The 17859-nt window shown below is 38.6% G+C and overlaps 2 protein-coding genes across 2 annotated transcripts in view; both read right to left on the minus strand.

Moving 5' to 3' along the window:
- The window catches only part of ZYG11B (zyg-11 family member B, cell cycle regulator), a 115461-nt gene continuing 97602 nt past the window's right edge, over nucleotides 1–17859 (minus strand). The window contains exons 11-14 of the mRNA XM_045291756.1: nucleotides 12769–12966; nucleotides 12576–12628; nucleotides 10992–11089; nucleotides 1–5259 (exon numbers count right to left, since the gene is read on the minus strand). Coding sequence (XP_045147691.1) covers nucleotides 5069–5259; nucleotides 10992–11089; nucleotides 12576–12628; nucleotides 12769–12966 — 540 coding nt within the window. The 3' untranslated portion in view covers nucleotides 1–5068. The remainder of the gene's footprint in view (nucleotides 5260–10991; nucleotides 11090–12575; nucleotides 12629–12768; nucleotides 12967–17859) is intronic.
- Nucleotides 8824–9435, minus strand: LOC101641269 (40S ribosomal protein S7-like). Its single transcript, XM_045291848.1, has one exon. The coding sequence runs from the start codon at nucleotides 9433–9435 to the stop codon at nucleotides 8851–8853; it is 585 nt and encodes a 194-aa protein (XP_045147783.1). The 3' UTR covers nucleotides 8824–8850.

The raw sequence follows: 17859 nt of genomic DNA on the forward strand, positions 1-17859 counted from the left end.
TAAAATTTATAATAACATTTATTTAGGCAAAACAAAAAAAACCCAAACAAAAATCTGTACACACATTGATACCAAGTGATATCTTGATTTAAAATGTAGCATGATTCTTGTACAGAATACACCCATTCTTCTGGCCACAGTGAGAACAGTGCCTTCAGTCCAGATAATTCAGAACCCTTGAATGTATACACATGACACTTTCCAATAAAATTGTCATATCCTTTTAAAGGAGCTAAACTCTTCTAGCACAATGCAAGCAAAAGATTGCTGTAACCAAAGTCAGTGAGATTTGACAATGGGAATTTATTTTATTCCTGAAGGTTACTCAGAGTATAAATCTTAACGTCCTCTTATTTTTAAAGAGAAAAAAATGCTTTCAAGAATTTGTTTTATTAATGCTTCTCTCTGCTTATTAACTAGGTAGCTTGTTGTTTTTAAGCTGATTCAAATAAGCCTCAAATAACAGAGTTGGAACTATTTTTATTCAAGTCCAAAGTCAACGACATATGCTTAATGAGCGGGTTTTATAGCTTATCCCTAAATAATTTTCATAAATTTTGATTATCTAAATATTCTTAGTAGCCATTCTGTCTAGCTATAAAGTTAGGTTGTCCAAATGAGCTTTGTCTCACCTAGAGTAATGAGAAACACCATTGATCTTCACATAATTTGCTGACAAAAAATCAAAAGTGGAGAAAGCAGCACGGAAAAGCTCTTTCTTTTAAGAAAGCTATGTTAACGACCTGTTTGTTAACATAGTATCCTGGGTTAAGATTTAATTATCAAAGAATGCATAATTAAGAGTGTACCGTGTCATGGTAAATGTGAAATACTAAACAATTATTTATTAGAAGCATAGTCAATATATTTTCTTACCATATTGCTATCCTCACCACTGGACCACGGCTGGTTTTGCATTAGTATTCCCAAAATAAACAGTTTGTGTGAGTTAACACTACAATATTAAAAATGCATTAACACACCGCAAATGGTAAAGGCTAAACATCCAATATCCACACAATCGTTTGAAACTATTGCAAAGGGTTTGAGAGGGAAACCAAAAGTTCAAACCTCTCTGGAAGCTGCCTCAGACCCCCCTCTGACGTCCCAGCAACCCAAGAATCCCCAAGGCATAGCATATACGCTAAAACTGGAAGGGCCCACATCAGCTGACACGATTATACCGTCTGTACTTATGTCTTCAGCATAATAATACTGTTTACTCCAACATAAAAACTGCATAATACTAAATGATGTAAACAAATCATCAGAGGACAAAGTGAGGTATGTTTCACCATGTACAAAACAAAAAGGTTGCTTTCTTTGTTACTTTGTGACCTGTCTTCAACCTTGGGAACTGCTGCCCACTGGGGGTAAAGCATTGAAGTATTTTAAAGTACAAAGTCCCAGAAGAGGGGAAAAGGGGTCTTGGTAGCACAGAAGTTTAAGCACTCAGCGGCTAACCATTAAATTGGTGGTGCCAGACCACCAGCCACAGTGCGCTGGAGGAAGATGAGGCCATCTCTTCTGTAAAGGTTTACGGCCTTGGAAACCTGTGAGGCAGTTCGACTCGATCCCGTGAGCTCACTAATAGTTGGGATTGCCTCTATGGCAGTGGTTTGGATTTACGGCAGAAATGCATCTTGGAATTCTACTACTGGGTGCATTTTATACACACTTTGGTTAAGGGCTTACTTGCTCTGGTGAGAACTTCAACAAAGAGCTGGCGTTGAAAACAGTAGAGACCAAGATGACTTCAAAGCAAGGGTTACCCCGGTAAAGATACCCACTAAAAAGCAACATCCCTTTGTTTTAAGATTGAAAAGTACTGACATATACTCACAACCTTATCTCGGCACACAAAATAGAGTCTTATCATAATGTGCTCCACAAAGTTAAGCAACTGCCCCCGTGCTATCTTGCGGTATTCTCAGAATTAAAATCATAGCCAAATAAAAGTAACTGGGGAGAAAACAAAAGTTTCATGAGTTAAAAAAAAAAACTTCCTAAAGCTAAGTACATAGGATTGGCGTTTTTAGATATGAACCCTGGATTCTTTGGACATTTGAAAATAGAAAGTCTTGTATAAACAAACTTCTCTAGCAGCTTTAAGGTGATTCACCTCAACTTTGGGTAATCCACTTAAATTGACTACTACCCACTTCGTGGCATTTCTTCTAGGGGTGAGTAACAGAAATTCCACAAATTGTAGATCTGATGTGCTTTTTTAAATCTTCAACTAGCATCAGTCGCCTCTGGCCAGAGGGGAAAATCATTTCTTATTATACTTGACTTGTTTTGTTTTTCAAATGCAAAAACAACAAAATATTTTTATATAGTATTAAGACAATGGCCAAACTTGTTAGAAAGAATAAGATGCCTTTATTTTTGCCCTAATTTCAGATTAATCTTGTTTTACTCAGTGATACCACCATGCATTATTATACTCTAAAAAAATCCAATTCCCTTTTCTTTAGTATATCTAAGCCTCGCTCGTGCTTGGAGCCTATCTTATTCTTACCAGTTGCCGTCATGTTGATGTCCAACACTTGGCAACCTGAGCTGTCAGAGTAGTGTGCTACGTAGGTTTTCAATGGCTGAGATGATCCATGGTAATCCTAGCAACTGAGGCCCTCGGGGTGGACTCAAACTTCCCACCTTACAGTTTGTAGCCCAGAATGTTAAAATTGTTTGTGCCACTAAGCACTCCTAGTGATGGTTTAAAATTTCTGAGTGCACCAATAATTTGAGAAATAAGTGGTTCATCCCTAGTCTAATTGTGCTTGAAATAGCACCTGTAAGCCACCTCAGAGATAGGTAACCCATGAAGACAACAAGTCCTGCGCCCTTCTAGTATACCATTGTGAAAGGGAGGACTTACAGATTTAGTTAGAGACCGGCCAGTTAGGTCTCATCATTTATACACCTGTCTGTGTATGTATGTGTATAATATACACACACATATACACTAAATTTTAGGTAGATCTGAGACCATAACGACAATTTTATTCCTTACTCATTTACAGTTAAGAACCATCCCAACCACAAAGGCACTAAAATTTTTAGAATTTCAGAGGTGAACAGTTTTCTTTGAGGACTCAAAAGTACCTGATCACGACTGATGCTTACAGTATTAAACTTATTTGCTATTAAATATTTTTTAATCTTTACCTATCAATACGTTATCTCTGAAAAAAAAGAAAGGAAGTAACTGTTTCTAGCCCATTCTGAAATCAATTTGTAAAGACAAAAACTTGGCATTAATCTAGAAGGAACACACATTTTCGTCTTGAAGAACACAAACTAGAAATGTGAAGACAAACATCATAAATGCGTTTTTCCTTAAGTACACTACGTGAGAGACCTGAGAATGATCACAAGAACTAGTAACTTCCAAGATTAGAGCTGGTAACTTTCACGATACTATATATAGGCCTTTTCTATTTTGCATTCTGTCTTAGCCATTAGAATCCAGCAAAAAAATGGAAAATAATTTTTTAAATTTCCTCTGAAATTAGACTTAACATATGAAAATTTATCTTAAATCAAGTCAGAATTAAAATTCCATGTTTTCGAATGGTTCTAAATAGCTATTCATTAATTTTTTCCTGTTTTTAACCTTGTGAGGAAGTTTTAAGTAATTCAAGTCTAAAAGTAGTATGACACTTGTCAAAATGTTATCAACATCTTAATAAACCAGCTCCTCTTTAAATTAAGATGCTTCTGAATAATTACTATAATTTACATATTTCATTTAAAATCTCAATGGATAACATTTTGGTCATTTTTGGGGAAAAAAGAATCTGGTCTTTTGAGATTGCAAATGATCTATCACAATATGTAAATTAAAATAAAAATTAAGTTTCTTGGTGACTTTCTGTCTCCCAAGTGTTATTATTAATATAATAATTGATTCTTTACAATATTGTAACAGGTACCCTTGAGGAAATGGCAATTTCTGAAAACAAATCCATCAAAAACATTTCCTCTTATACACTGAAACTAGAATCATTACATTTAACGATGATCTTATAATACTTTCTCATTTCTGACAGTGGACATTTCCCCCAATTTGAACAACAGAGGATGTATAGATATTGAAACAAAATAAAACTTAACTTCTCATGGCACAATATGCTGTTGTTAATTGTCTTTTAACTGACCAAGTGACCTCATCTTCATCTGTGTTCTCTAGTCCACTGAACAAACATGACTTTGAAATAGAGGGAAGAGAAGGGCCAGTTTTAACCAGAGGAAAGTTTTATAAAAATTCACATTTTCACATCAAAATGACCTAGAGACTTTTGGACAGTTAGTTTCTAACACAGAATGTTGTACTATGGGACACTGTGATGCTTGGGGAAATAGATGTAGGACAATCAGCAGTCTGTGCAGGGAGCAGTCCAAGCTTTGGATGTAAGTGTGGAAAACAAGCCACTGCGCTCCAAAGGACAGCATCTGCCATTCTAGAAGTGACCCTTTCCCAGCCTCTAAACACCTTTTTCTCTCAATAAATTTTCTCTTGAATGTATTTCTCTGTCAACCATTCAGGGTCCAGCTGGTGAGTAGCTTCCACAGGACAGGATTCCAATTTCCGTTCTTTTACACAAGAGGACATCTTGTAAAAGATACACACACAGAGAATTTTATACAGAAGCAGTATAAAATTTACAACTACAGCAGTGCCGGAAATCAGGGTAACAGCTTATCTGCGGCTGCAAATGGATTGGAAGGGATAATGAAATCAGAAGAGTCTGACCTAAGGGTTCGTGCAAACTTTATCATAAAACTGTAGATTCTCAAGCATAGGTAAATTCAAACACTGAAAGATGTGGAAAATTTCCTAAAAGGCAATGGTGAAGGAAGAGACCCTTCTTGCCTCATAAGTTAAAAATCACAAGACGAATTAAGACTGTTCACATGGTCAGCACTGTATATCATCAATCCCAAATAGATCCTATGACTTTTGTCTTAGAAACTCACAAAACATCATAGACGGGAAGCTATTCCAAATGAACCAATGACAAAAACTATTCCTGTGACTGGATTACCCAATTACCTATGGCTATCAATTTAGTCGGGCCTGGGGTTGCTTTTTACAGGGAGGTGGCCTCCCATGACGTACGATGTGTTTTTCTAAGCTGTCCAGAATGGCCACAGCAATCTGTTGGACGTGGGGATCAGTCTGTTCATGTTCTTTGATGTTGTATAAATGCTGCAAACCTCCTTCTTCAATCAGCATACTGCAGTACCTTGAGGCTGAAAGAAAACAGAATAGCTTGAAACACGAAAAATATCTCACCAAAAAATCCATTCTTAGGAGTTTGCATTTGAGTTTTAGCTTTGTTTGTTTACATTTTATTTTGTTATTGACCATTGATATGGGCTATAGTTTGTGAATTCCTCGGATGATGTGTGCAGTACAAAACTCCAAGTCTGCTAAACTATGAAAGAATCTGAAATAAATAAAAATGCCCAAGACACACAAAAATAATATACATACTTACTATTTATGTGTTGGGATATATACCATATTTATATTACACAAGACCTCTTTAAAGTGTTGAAGAGCAAGGATGTCACTTTGAAAGCCAAGGTGTGCCTGACCCATGCACCATGGCATTTTCAATTTCTTCATATGTGTGTGGACGCTGGACAATGAATAACCAGAGAAGACGGAGGTATTTGAATTATAATGTTGGCTAAAAATATTGAAAATACTGTGGACTGCCAGAAGAACACACAAATCTTTCTTGGATGAGGCACCACCAGAACATTCCTAGAAATGAAGATGGGGCGGTCAGTTCCAGGGACTCTTGACATGTTATTGGGAGAGACCAGTCCCTGGAGGGCTGTGAAGATGGCACAGAACTAGGAAGTGCTTCACTCTGCTGTACATATGTTCACTGATTTGGACTCAGCTCAAGACACTGTGTGTGTGTATGTGTATGAGAGAGCGTGTGTGCCTGTGTTGTGTGATGCATAACACTTTCCCTCAAATCAATTCTGACTCATAATGATCCTAGACGGTAGGGTAGAGCTGCCTGTAGGTTTCTTAGACATTAGTTTTATGGGAGAAGCCCTAGTGAGTTACAAGTTAATTTCAAGGTCAGCAGTTCAAACTCACCAGTCACTCCTCAGGCAAAGATTTGACTTTCTAACCTCCAAAAGATTTACAGCCTCAAAAACGCACTCTGCTCTATGGAGTCACGATGAGTCAGAATTTACGGGAAGGCAGGGAGTTTGGGTTAACCTTTATGGGAACACGTTGCTAGTTCTTTTCTCCCATGGAGCTGCTAGCAGGTTTGAACCTTTGAATTTTTGCAAGGCAAGCAAATGGTTAACCATTGCATCACCAGGTCACATGTGCATACCTTCTGTGTGTGTGTGTGTGTGTGTCTGTATATGATAATTAATTGCCTTTTTATTTGCACATGAATATAATGCATTCATGTTTCCTCACAGTCATAATGAGTTGTTCAATATGCAGAAGTGTGTCTAAAAGTTTCCTTTTTAGAAAAATGGTATTCAGACACATTTAATTTGGGCATTGCTATAATGCTGTTAGATGCCATCAAGGTGGCCCCTACGCATCGTGACCGTCTGTCCAACAGAAAGAAGCACTGCCTGGTTCTGATTCATTCTTCATCAGCAGGGACACTGCTTGAGTCCCTTGTGTAGCCAGTGTCTATCCATCTTGTTGAGGATCTTACTCTTTTTTGTCGCCCTTCTATTTCAACAAGCATGATATCCTTCTCCAGGGACTAGTCCTTCCTGATAACATAGCTATAAAGTCTGCGAGGCAGTCTCACCAGCCTTATTCCTTTTCTTTTTTTTTTGCATGTAAAACAAAACAATGTTAAGGATTTTATTTATTTATTTATTTAAAACATTTTATTAGGGGCTCATACAACTGTTATCGCAATCCAGACACACATCAATTGTGTAAAGCGCATTTGTACATCATTCTCAAAACATTTTCTCTCCACTTAACCGCCCCCCCCACATTAGGTCCTCATTTTTCTCCTCCCTCCCCGCTCCCCCCTCCCTCATGAGCCCTTGATAGTTTATAAATTGGTATTTTGTCATATCTTGCCACCAGCCTTATTTCTAAGGAATATATATATATTTTAATCTTTTATCGGGGACTCGTACAACTCTTATCACAATCCATATATACATCCATTGTGTCAAGTACTTTTGTACATTTGTTTCCCTCATCATTCTCAAAACATCTGCTTGCTACTTGAGCCCTTGGTATCAGCTCCTCATTGTTTTCCCTCCCTCCCTATATTTATATTTTTAACCTCATGATGTTGACATTCTAGAAAAGAAAAAAAGAATCAGAATAATAAATAAGCACCTTACATATAAACCAAAACCGTAGGTAAGTTACTAATCCACTTTCATAAATTTTCAAAAATTTCATGGCACTCATACTACATATGAAATTTATTTTTAACTATCTTCTTTGCTTTCTGTTTTTAAAACAATTTCTTCTCTTTGTGTACACAAATTTTAAAGGTTTTAGCTTTTCTCATTAAGTCCTTCTTATTGAAGTTTAACTTACATATAATAAAATGAGTTTTGACAAATGTATACACCTGTCTAGCCACCACTACAACCACGGTACAGAGTATTTTCAACTGAAACGTTTCCCTGTTCCCTTAGCAGTCTGTCCCTCTTGCCCTTCAGCTCAGGCAACCACAGTTCTAATTTCTAAGCTAGACGAAGAATTTCAGAAAGATGAAATTATATAGTACGTACGCATTTTGTTTATCATGATGTTTTCGAGGTGTCTCCATGCTGACATATACGCCTAACAGATTTTTGTTTTCTTATATAAGCCAGGAAAATTCCATGCTTTCAGCATGCCACATGTTTTTCACCCATGATTGTGTTGATGGACATTTGCTTCATTCCGGTTTGGGGCTACAATGACTAAAACTGCTAAGTGAGGGCCAGCGAGGCCTCCAGATAGGTGTTTCTCTCTCACACCGCCTTCGAGTCAATTCCGACTGAACTGCCCCTATGGGTTTCTGAGACTAATTCTTTTCAGGAGTAGAAAATCTTGTCTTTCTCTTGCAAAGCATCTAGTGGTTTAGAACTGTTGACCTTGCTTGCGGCTAGCAGCCCAACATCCAACCACTACAAATCAGAGCTCCTACAGGTAGTTATTTAGGTGGGTACAAAACACTTTTCTCTGTCACTTCCCATTCTTTAAATGCTCTTTTGCATGTCTGACACAGAAGTGCTTATACTGAATTGCCTTTTGGTGGTAATGCATTAGATTTTCATCAAAGAATGCAACAAAAAATAATATCACAGACAGGACCTGGTCATTATTTAAAACCAATTAACCACTTACATATGCTTTTTTAACAGTATGTGCCCTATTAATGGCTTATATAAGGAGCCTTGGTGGTATGATCACGTAAGTCTTTGACTGCTAATCACAAGGTCAATGGTTCAAACCCATTAGCTACTCTGTGGGAGAAAAAGGAGGCTCTCCTGCTGCTATAAAGATTTACAGCCTTGGAAACCCTATATAGGGTTACTGTGAGTATGTGGCAGTGAGTTTGGTTTCTGGTTTAATGCATTATTTAAAAAAATAATAATATTTGCATTTAACTGCTCAAAAAACATTTCTTGTCCCCTGAGGAAATGTTTGGTTTTTTTTTTAGTGTAAACCATGTAGTTGATTCATTTTACCCCAGCCATAAGAAGTCTTTAAATCTCTATGTACATATATGAGAGGGTACTAAAAAAAATAATGGATTTTCCCCCCAAAAGCTATGTGTTTAAATTTTTTTTGGGGGGGGGGGAATAATATTTTATTGTCATCTTTGTTTACAATTGAAACTCCGGGAATTCAAAATTAACATCCTTGCCCGTAAGCTTCTTATAAACTCCAGAAAAGGTTTCAACCTTGTGTTCTACATTGTTCTGCTGTGCTTTGTCCAAATGAACCTTTATAAGCCTGCTGCCGTCCAGCTTGACCCGGATTCTCTTGCCCACAATTTCACTTGGGAAGACTAAGTCTTCAAGGATGGCATCGTGCACAGCTTTCAGAGTGCGGCTCCTGGGACGCTTTTGCTTATTCTTTGTACGGCTTTTCCGAGTTGGTTTAGGCAGAATTCTCCTCTGAGCAATGAAGACAACATGCTTCCCACTGAATTTTTTCTCCAGTTCCCGTACTAGCCGGACTTGGATTTTCTGGAAAGATTTCAGTTGAGGAACAGGAACAAAGATTATAATAGCTTTCCGACCACCACCAACTTCGATTTCCTTGGCTGCCGTTATATTCAGCTCCCTTAACTGCGCCTTGAGGTCCGAGTTCATCTCCAGCTCAAGAAGAGCCTTTGAAATGCCGGACTCGAATTCATCAGGCTTTTCGCCACTGGGCTTCACGATCTTCGCGCTTGAACTGAACATGTCTTGCCAAGCGCCGGCCTAGGAAGAGGCCAAAGTCTCGCGAGAGCTCCATCTCGTATTTAAATTTTTTTACAAAACAACCTTTATCACCTTCAAAGTACTCGCCATTACACTTAATACATTTGTCAAATCTGCGATTCCATTCTTGAAAACATTTTTCAAACTCATTGTTTGGATGGCTGACAGCACCTCCTTCGTTTTTTTTCCTCACCTCTTCTACATCGTCAAATCGCTGTCCTTTCATGTCCCTCTGCATTCCCAGAAACAAAAAGAAGTCCTATGGAGCAAGGTCAAGTGAGTCAGGTGCATGGGGCAAAATAGGCATATTGATTTTTGCCAAAAGCTGGACCACTGAGATAGCTGCATGAGCAGGTGCATTGTTGTGGGGGTGAAACCAGTCCCCCATCTCCCACAAATCAGGCCTTTTTTGGGTCACACACTGTTACACAATCTTTTCAGAACCTCTAAAATGAAAGCTTGATTAACAGTCTGACCAGGTGGAACAAACTCCGAGCTATTTGGGAAGTTGATGGACTTCCAGAATGAGGCTTGTCATCAATCGACATGTCTGTCACCTTTCTTGAAACAAGAAAACGACTCATACACTTGAGTTTTTCCCCATAGTGCTGTCCTTGTAAGCTGTGTTCAACATCACAGCAGTTTCTGTGGCATTTTCCCTGAGCAGGAAACAAAATTCCATATCTGCGTTGTTCTCTTAAATAATCCATCACAAAAAACAAGGTTAAAAAAAAAAAAAAAAAAAAACAAGGTTCAAGTGAAATTGCTTTTACAAAAAAAAATTCACTGTGACCAGACAGAACCTTCCCAGGTGATGCTACTGGGTGCACTAACTCAGAGCAAGTTGCTTGCCTCGTGGGAAAAATGCGTACTATGAAAGCTCCGCCAAGCAGAGCTCTCTAATTTTTTTTGTACCCCTCATATATCTAGTAATGCATGTCTATATTCAACTATTTCCCCCTCTCTTTATTCGTTATTTTTCCTTGGTCAAGATTGAGTATTTTTAATTTGTAACTTACTATTTCACGCCATGCATTTTTTCAACATGTACCAGATCATTTGTGTTTGTAGAAACCAACACAAAACTGAAAAAAAAAGAGTTGTATCACAGCTTTCAAAAATGAATGATCTGAAACAATATAAATTTTTTTGCTTTTCTAAAAACCATAAATGTTGAAAGCAAAGTCTTGAACTAAGAACAAAACATTGATGACTGAGGATAAGGCACTAGCATCCATTCTTAGCACTGACTCCGCCTAGGACCTTTTGCCCAACTAAATGGATTCACTATAGGCTCCTCAGCTTTAAATTCCGGGAAGTTAAGACACTGTAAGTCTCATTTACGGCTGTTACTCAGTTTCATTCTAAAAGAATAAATTTTGTTTTATAACCCTTGATCCTCTTATATTTTTAAAACTGTGTTACCTTCAAAATCATTCAACATACAATTCAGAAATGGCTTTCCAAAGATTAGAGGGTAACTTAAAGAAAATTTCACTTAGAGACAAAACAACATAGCTCTCTTTTCTGGTACTTACGATTCTTGCTACACACATGTTGCATGGCCCAAACTGCCCACAGTTGAACTCCAGGTGTTGTGAAACAGCCAAGTAATGGGAAAAATGGATTGAAGGACCTAGAGTTAAAAAAAGAAATTTAAATTACATCCTATAGTTAAATGTTATTTTTTCTGAAGTAATGAGTCCTGAAGTCTGTACTATGGACATTTCATCCTCTGCCATACTGAGGGTTGCTGAGTTGGAGTTTATTAGATAGTAAACAATAATTTCTACGCTAATATAACAATGCGCTATAGAACATCTTTTTTTGCAATAGCCACTTCAGAGAGAAGTGCATCAAGAAGAGGAAAAGGTGATCAGATCAAAACATTTTTAACTGATTTATTTATTTATTTTTAAAGATCATTTTATTAGGGGCTCATACAACTCATCACATTCCATATATACATCAATTGTGTAAAGCGCATTTGTACATTCATTGCCCTCATCATTCTCAAAATACTTCCTCTCCACTTAAGACCCCGGCATTAGGTCCTCATTTTTCCCCTCCCTCCCCCCTCCCCCCTCCCTCATGAGCCCTTGATAATTTATAAATTGTTATTTTGACATATCTTGCCCTGTCTGACGTCTCCCTTCACCCACTTTTCGGTTGTCAGATCAAAACATTAAGAGAGAAAAACATTTTTTCCCCCAAATCATTTTTCTGGCCATTAGGACAATATATCTGAAGATAACATATCTTGGTTTGAGAACTAAGAAAAGGAGAATGTAGCTGGTAATTGGTAAAAGACCATCAAGTAAGACTAGAATGAGCCTATTTCTACTGGTCTTATACACAAAAATGGGGAAATATAAGTAAGGGCGGTCAAAATTGCTGCAGCATCAGCATTTATGAAGCAGACCAAAAAACAGTTGTAATAAAATTATTTATGTAACAACCTGGATAATTTTAGATAATTAATAACAGCTATCAAGCTACCAAATTTTTACGATAAGACACATTGTAACTAACCTGATACTACTTATAGGTCCCGCAATGTGTCCTGTTGTTTTATACCACCTTACATTGATATGCTTCTTTTTCAAACATATTTCTACCCCTACTTCATTAGTCTTCCAAAATTCAGCTCACAAGTCATCTCCTCTACAAGCTTTCAATAATTGCCCAGTGTGTATTTCTCACCTTTAATTTCATAGCATATAGTGCTCGCTTCGGCAGCACATATACTAAAATTTCATAGCATATATCTAGAATTAACAGGGATGTATATCTGATTCACACTTGATCTACCTCACGTGACCGTATGATTCTTTGTATTTATTTATTTAAGTGTACGATTTTTGTGTGCAGGCACTGTGCCATATTCATTTTGAATTTCAAAAGCAACTTCAAGTACCTGGCACTTGTCTTCCATAGATGTGGAGCGAAGAAAGGACTACAGAATGAAAGGTGGGAGAACAGAATCAAAATATGCTGCCACTTTTAAAGCCAGTTCTAAACTAGATGGCTGAAGGGCAAATTACTCATCTAGTGGAAAAAAAAGATCTCTAGGCAAGCAAATAACTATATTGCTAGGTTAATATTAACAATCATATAATTACCTGTATGCTACCATCTCACACTCTGGAGTTGGCCATTTCAAAATAGCTGAATGCTGTAAGACACAAGACACACAAATAAAAGATAATAAAATTTATTTATCATTGATTGCACTATTACACTGAGGCTTTGATATTTTGATCACTATGAATGAATTTTGATTATCTGTTTCCAGAAAATATCAAATGATCCTACCAGATCATCCAGAAGAGAATTCCTTTGGCTGCGGCTCAGTGTCCAGGCCTGTTCACCTCTGGATATTAAGTGGGCAATAATTCCAGCTGCAAAGTAACTGACTTCCACTTCCACACTGTGTAGAAGGCTACTGATGTGGTCTATAAAATCCTTCCACATTAATTCAGAATGCAATTCCTGTACTTCAGCTATATTGTTCTGGAGACAAAAGAAGATATACAAATTAAATGAAATAGATAGATTACTCTGTAGTCTAAGAAAGGGCAGAAATTACAAAAATTTAAGCATATATGTGCACCTGGATAAACCAAGAACAGTATGGCTATGTTAGAATAATGTAATAACAGAGATTCTCTCCTTCCTGGGATTTCCATTCTCCACAATGTTATCCATAACTTGTTATGATGCACAAATTCAAATGCCTTTGCACAATCAATAAAGCGTCAGTAAACATCTCTTTGGCTTTCTCTGCTTTAGTCCACTTGACATCAGCCATGATGTGTCTTGTGCCGTGACCTTCAGAAACTAGCCTGAATTTCTGGCAGCTCCCCGTGGACATCCTGCTGTATCCATTTTTAAATGATCGTCAGCAAAATCCTACCTACATGTGACATTAATCATATTGTTCTGTAATCTCCACATTCTGTTGGGTCACCTTTCTTTGGGATAGGCACAAATATGGATATCTTCCAGTAGGTAGGCCAGGTAGCTGTCTTCTAAATTTCTTGGCCTAGGTGAGTACTTCCAGTGCTTCATTAGCTTGTTGAACATTTCACAATTGAAATGTCCCATCAATTCCTAGACCTTTGCTTTTGACTAATGCTTTCCGTGCAGCTTGAGCTTTGTCCTTCAGGCTCACTGGCTTTTGCCCATAATGCTACCTTTTGAAATGGCTGAAGGTCAACTGATTCTTTTGGGTACACAATTCTGTATATTCCTCTCAGCTTCTTTTGACGCCTCTTGCATAGTTCATTCTTTTGCCCACAGGATATGTCAATATTCCAAGACTAGGCTTGCATTTCTTCTCCAATTCTTTCAGCTTGAAATATGTTGACATTGTCTTCCTTTTAAGTTTTCCAATTCTAGATCTTTGCACATTTCATTATAATATTCTACTTTGTCTTCTCAAGCTGCCCTTTGAAGTGTTCTGTATAACTCTTACTTCACCGTTTCTTTCACTTGCTTTGGTTACTCTATGCTCAAGAAAAAGTTTCAGAGTCTCTTCTAACAACCATTTTGGTCTTTTCTTTTTGTTCTGTTTTTGGCTTTGTACCCCTGTTTTTTGTTTGTTTTTTAATGATATTTTGTGTGTACCCTAGAGAAGCAACCTACTACAAACATTGGCTAGTGCAACCACGAAGAGCAGTGGAGGACTGTCTGGCAGTAGCAGAGCATGGGTCCTGAGGCTGCAGAGCACGCAAACCATAAGCGGGGAGGAGCTGCTGCCTCCAAGTGGGTCCACCCAATGACGGCAGAGGAGCAGCACTCCCAGGACCTTCGTCTGCTGGTGAAGAATGACTCCCAGGTGAAGAGAAGCAAGTATCAGGATGGGGACTGTATAAAGTGTGGAGTCTAGGCAAACTGAAAGTTGTTAAAGATGAAATGGAACACACATGAAGGTCTACATCCTAGTACTTAGTGAGTTCATATGGCCTGGTATTGGCCATTTTGGATCAGACACATTGTGGACTACTATGGCGGAAATGACAAATTTAAAAGAAATGGTGACATATTCATTGTCAAACAGAACACTTCCAGATCTGTCCTAAAGTACAATTGTGGCAGTAATAGGGTAATAGTCATATACTTACAAAGAAGACCAGTTACAATTATTATTCAAATTTATGCACCAATCACTGACAGCAAAGATGGAGAAATTGAAGATTTTTACTAAATTCTTGAGTTTGAAATTGATCAAGCACAATCAAGACACAATAATTACTAGTGATTGTAATGTGAAAACTGGGCAAAGGACTATGAGTAGTTGGGTAGCCATGGTGATACAAATTAAACAGAACATCACATGGGAGAATTTTTCAAGACAAATGGAAATTCATTGCAAATGCCTGTTGTCAAAAACACTACACACATAGACCTCACTGGGTGGAGTACACAGGAATCGAATCTACTGAGTCTGTGGACCATGACGGAAGAGGTTAGTGTCATCCATGGAGCAAGGCTTGGGTCTGACTGCAGAAAAGTGATCAATTGCTCATTTGCAAGTTTGAAATGAAGCTGAAGAAAAAAATTTAAAAGTCCGCAAGAGCCAAAATATAACTATGAATATACCTCACCTGGATTTAGAGACCCCTCAAGAATAGATTTGATGCTTGTTGAACATTAAAGACCTCCAACTCTCAGAGGGCTAATCTGAGCACATATCTAAACATAATATGAAATCTCTAACTTCAGCAATCCTTTGTGTTGTTGTGTGGTGCTCCAGAGTCTGCTCCGCTCACGGCAATTCTACGTGCAGCAGAACGGAAGATTCTGTTAACGGCTGTTGCTGCAGCCACTATGCCAATCCATCTCATCAAGGAGCTTCCTCTTTTTCACTGCCCTACTTTATCAAGCTTGATGTCCTTTTCCAGAGGTTGGTCTCTCCTTATAACAAGTCCAAAGCACACAAGACGAAGTACTTTGGGAGTACTCCCTAGATAAGGAGTAATTATTAATTATCAAACATAACAAGAACAAGGATAGGCTAATGACATTTAGATGAGATCATTGTTCTGATTATAAAATAACACACTCATTAAAAAAACTGTACACAATGTAATAAACAAAGTGCATATATTAAAAAATTTTCTTTTTAATAATTAAATCATTTTATTGGGGGGGTTGTACAACTCTTAACACAATCCACACATACATCCATTGTGTCAAGCACTTTTGTACATATGTTTCCCTCATCATTCTCAAAACATTTGCTTTTTACTTGAGTCCTTGGTATCAGCTCATTTTTTTTTCCCTTCCCCACCTGCTCCCCCTCCCCCATGAACCCTTGATAATTTATAAATCATTATTATTTTGTCATATCTTACACTGTCCAACATCTCCCTCACCCACTTCTCCGTTGGCCGTCCCCTGGGGAGGAGGTTAAATGTAGATTCTTGTAATCTGTTCCCTCATTCTCCCTCACCTTCCCTCCACTCTCCCTGGTATTGCCACTCTCACCACTGGTCCTGAAGGGTTCATCTGTCCTGGATTCCCTATATTTCCAGTTCCTATCTGTACCACAGTACATGCTCCAGTCCAGCCGAGTTTGTTAAGGTAGAACTGGGATCATGATAGTGGCGGGGAGGAAGCATTCAAGAACTAGAGGAAAATTGTACGTTTCATCTTTGCTACACTGTACCCTGACTGGCTCGTCTCCTCCCCCAACCCTTCTGCAAGGGGATGTCCAATTGCCCACAGATGGGCCCTGGGTCCCTACTCTGTACTCCCCCTCATTCACAATGCTATGATTTTTCTAGTCTTTGATGCCTGATAGCTGATCCCTTCGATGCCTTGTAATCTCACAGGCTGGTGTGCTTCTTCCATGTGGGCTTTGTTGTTTCTCAGTTAGATGGCTACTTGTTTATCTTCAAGCCTATAGGACCCCAGGCTCTATATCTTTTGATAGCTGAGCATCATCAGCTTTCTTCACCACATTTGCTTATGCACCCACTTTGTCTTCAGCGATCGTGTTGGGACAGGCTGGTGTGCTTCTTCCATGTGGGCTTTGCTGTTTCTCAGCTAGATGACCACCTGTTTATCTTCAAGCCTTTAAGACTCCAGGCACTATATCTTTTGATAGCCGGACACCATCAGTTTTCTTCACATTTGCTTGTGCATCCATTGCCTTCAGCAATCACGCCAGGAAGGTAGGCCTCTCAGACTGCCGAATTGTTAGAACAAAGTGTTCTTGTGTTGAGGGAGTACTTGAGTAGGGGCCCACTGTCCATCAGTTTCCTTAATACTAAACCTATAAATAAATGTACATAGATCCATTTCCCCCTCCTCGTATATAAATATATTTACATCTGTATATGCCTGTATTTAGAGCTCTATAAATGCCCTTTGTCTCTTAGTTCATTCCTGTATTTCTTTGTACTTTCCTCTTGTCCCACTATCATGTTCAGCCTTCACTTGGGTTTCAGGAATTCCTCTCGGTTACATTGTCCTTGAACCAGCCCTGGCAGACCTCCTACATCCTTCTTGCCATTGATTTTGGATCACTTGTTGTTCCCTTGTCTCTGGGTTTGTTAACAGCTACTTCCGTTCCCCTGCCTCTCCCTCTCCCATATCCCCCCGGAACTGTCATCTGTTGTTCTCTCTTCCAACTTGTTTATCCTGCCTATCCCTTCCAGGTAGACATGCAGCGACAACAATATGCACCATCACAAGACCGAGTAAAACGAAGCAACAATTGGGGGCTCATACAACTCTTATCACAATCCATACAGACATCCATTGTGTCACACACATTTGTACATTTATTGCCATCATCATTCTCAAAACATTTTTTTTCTACTTGAGCCCTTGATATCAGCTCATTTTCCCCCCTCCCTCCCTCCTGGACCCTTGATAATTTACAAATTATTATTATTTTTCATATCTTACACTGACCAATGCTTCCATTCACCCACTTTTTGTTGTCTGTCCACCAGGGAGGGAGCTATATCTAGATCATTATTATCGGTTCCCCCTTTCTCCCTGCATCTTTCCCTTACCCTCCTGGTATCGCTACTCTCATTATTGGTTCTGGTGGGGGTTTATCTGTCTTGGACTCCCTGTGTTTTCAGCTTTTATCTGTACCAGTGTACATCCTCTGGTATGACTGGATTTGTAAGGTACAATTGGGATCATGATAGTGAGGGGGAGGAAGCACTAAAGAACTAGAGGAAAGTTGTATGTTTCATCAGTGATATACTGCACCCTGACTGGCTTGTCTCCTCCCCGCGACCCTTCTGTAAAGGGATGTCCAGTTGCCTACAGATGGGATTTGGGTCTCCATATGATTATTTTGTTCTTTGATGGCTGATCCCTGATCCTATCGACACCTCGCGATCACACAGGCTGGTGTGCTTCTTCCATGTGGGCTTTATT

Source organism: Echinops telfairi, unplaced genomic scaffold (assembly GCF_000313985.2).
Source record: "Echinops telfairi isolate 266 unplaced genomic scaffold, ASM31398v2 ScPeMD7_443;HRSCAF=831, whole genome shotgun sequence".
In the NCBI taxonomy this organism is placed as follows: Eukaryota; Metazoa; Chordata; class Mammalia; order Afrosoricida; family Tenrecidae; genus Echinops; species Echinops telfairi.

Coding starts and splice junctions, on each gene's coding strand:
- LOC101641269 (XM_045291848.1), bottom strand. CDS start 9,435: ATGTTCAGTTCAAGCGCGAAGATCGTGAAGCCCAGTGGCGAAAAGCCT.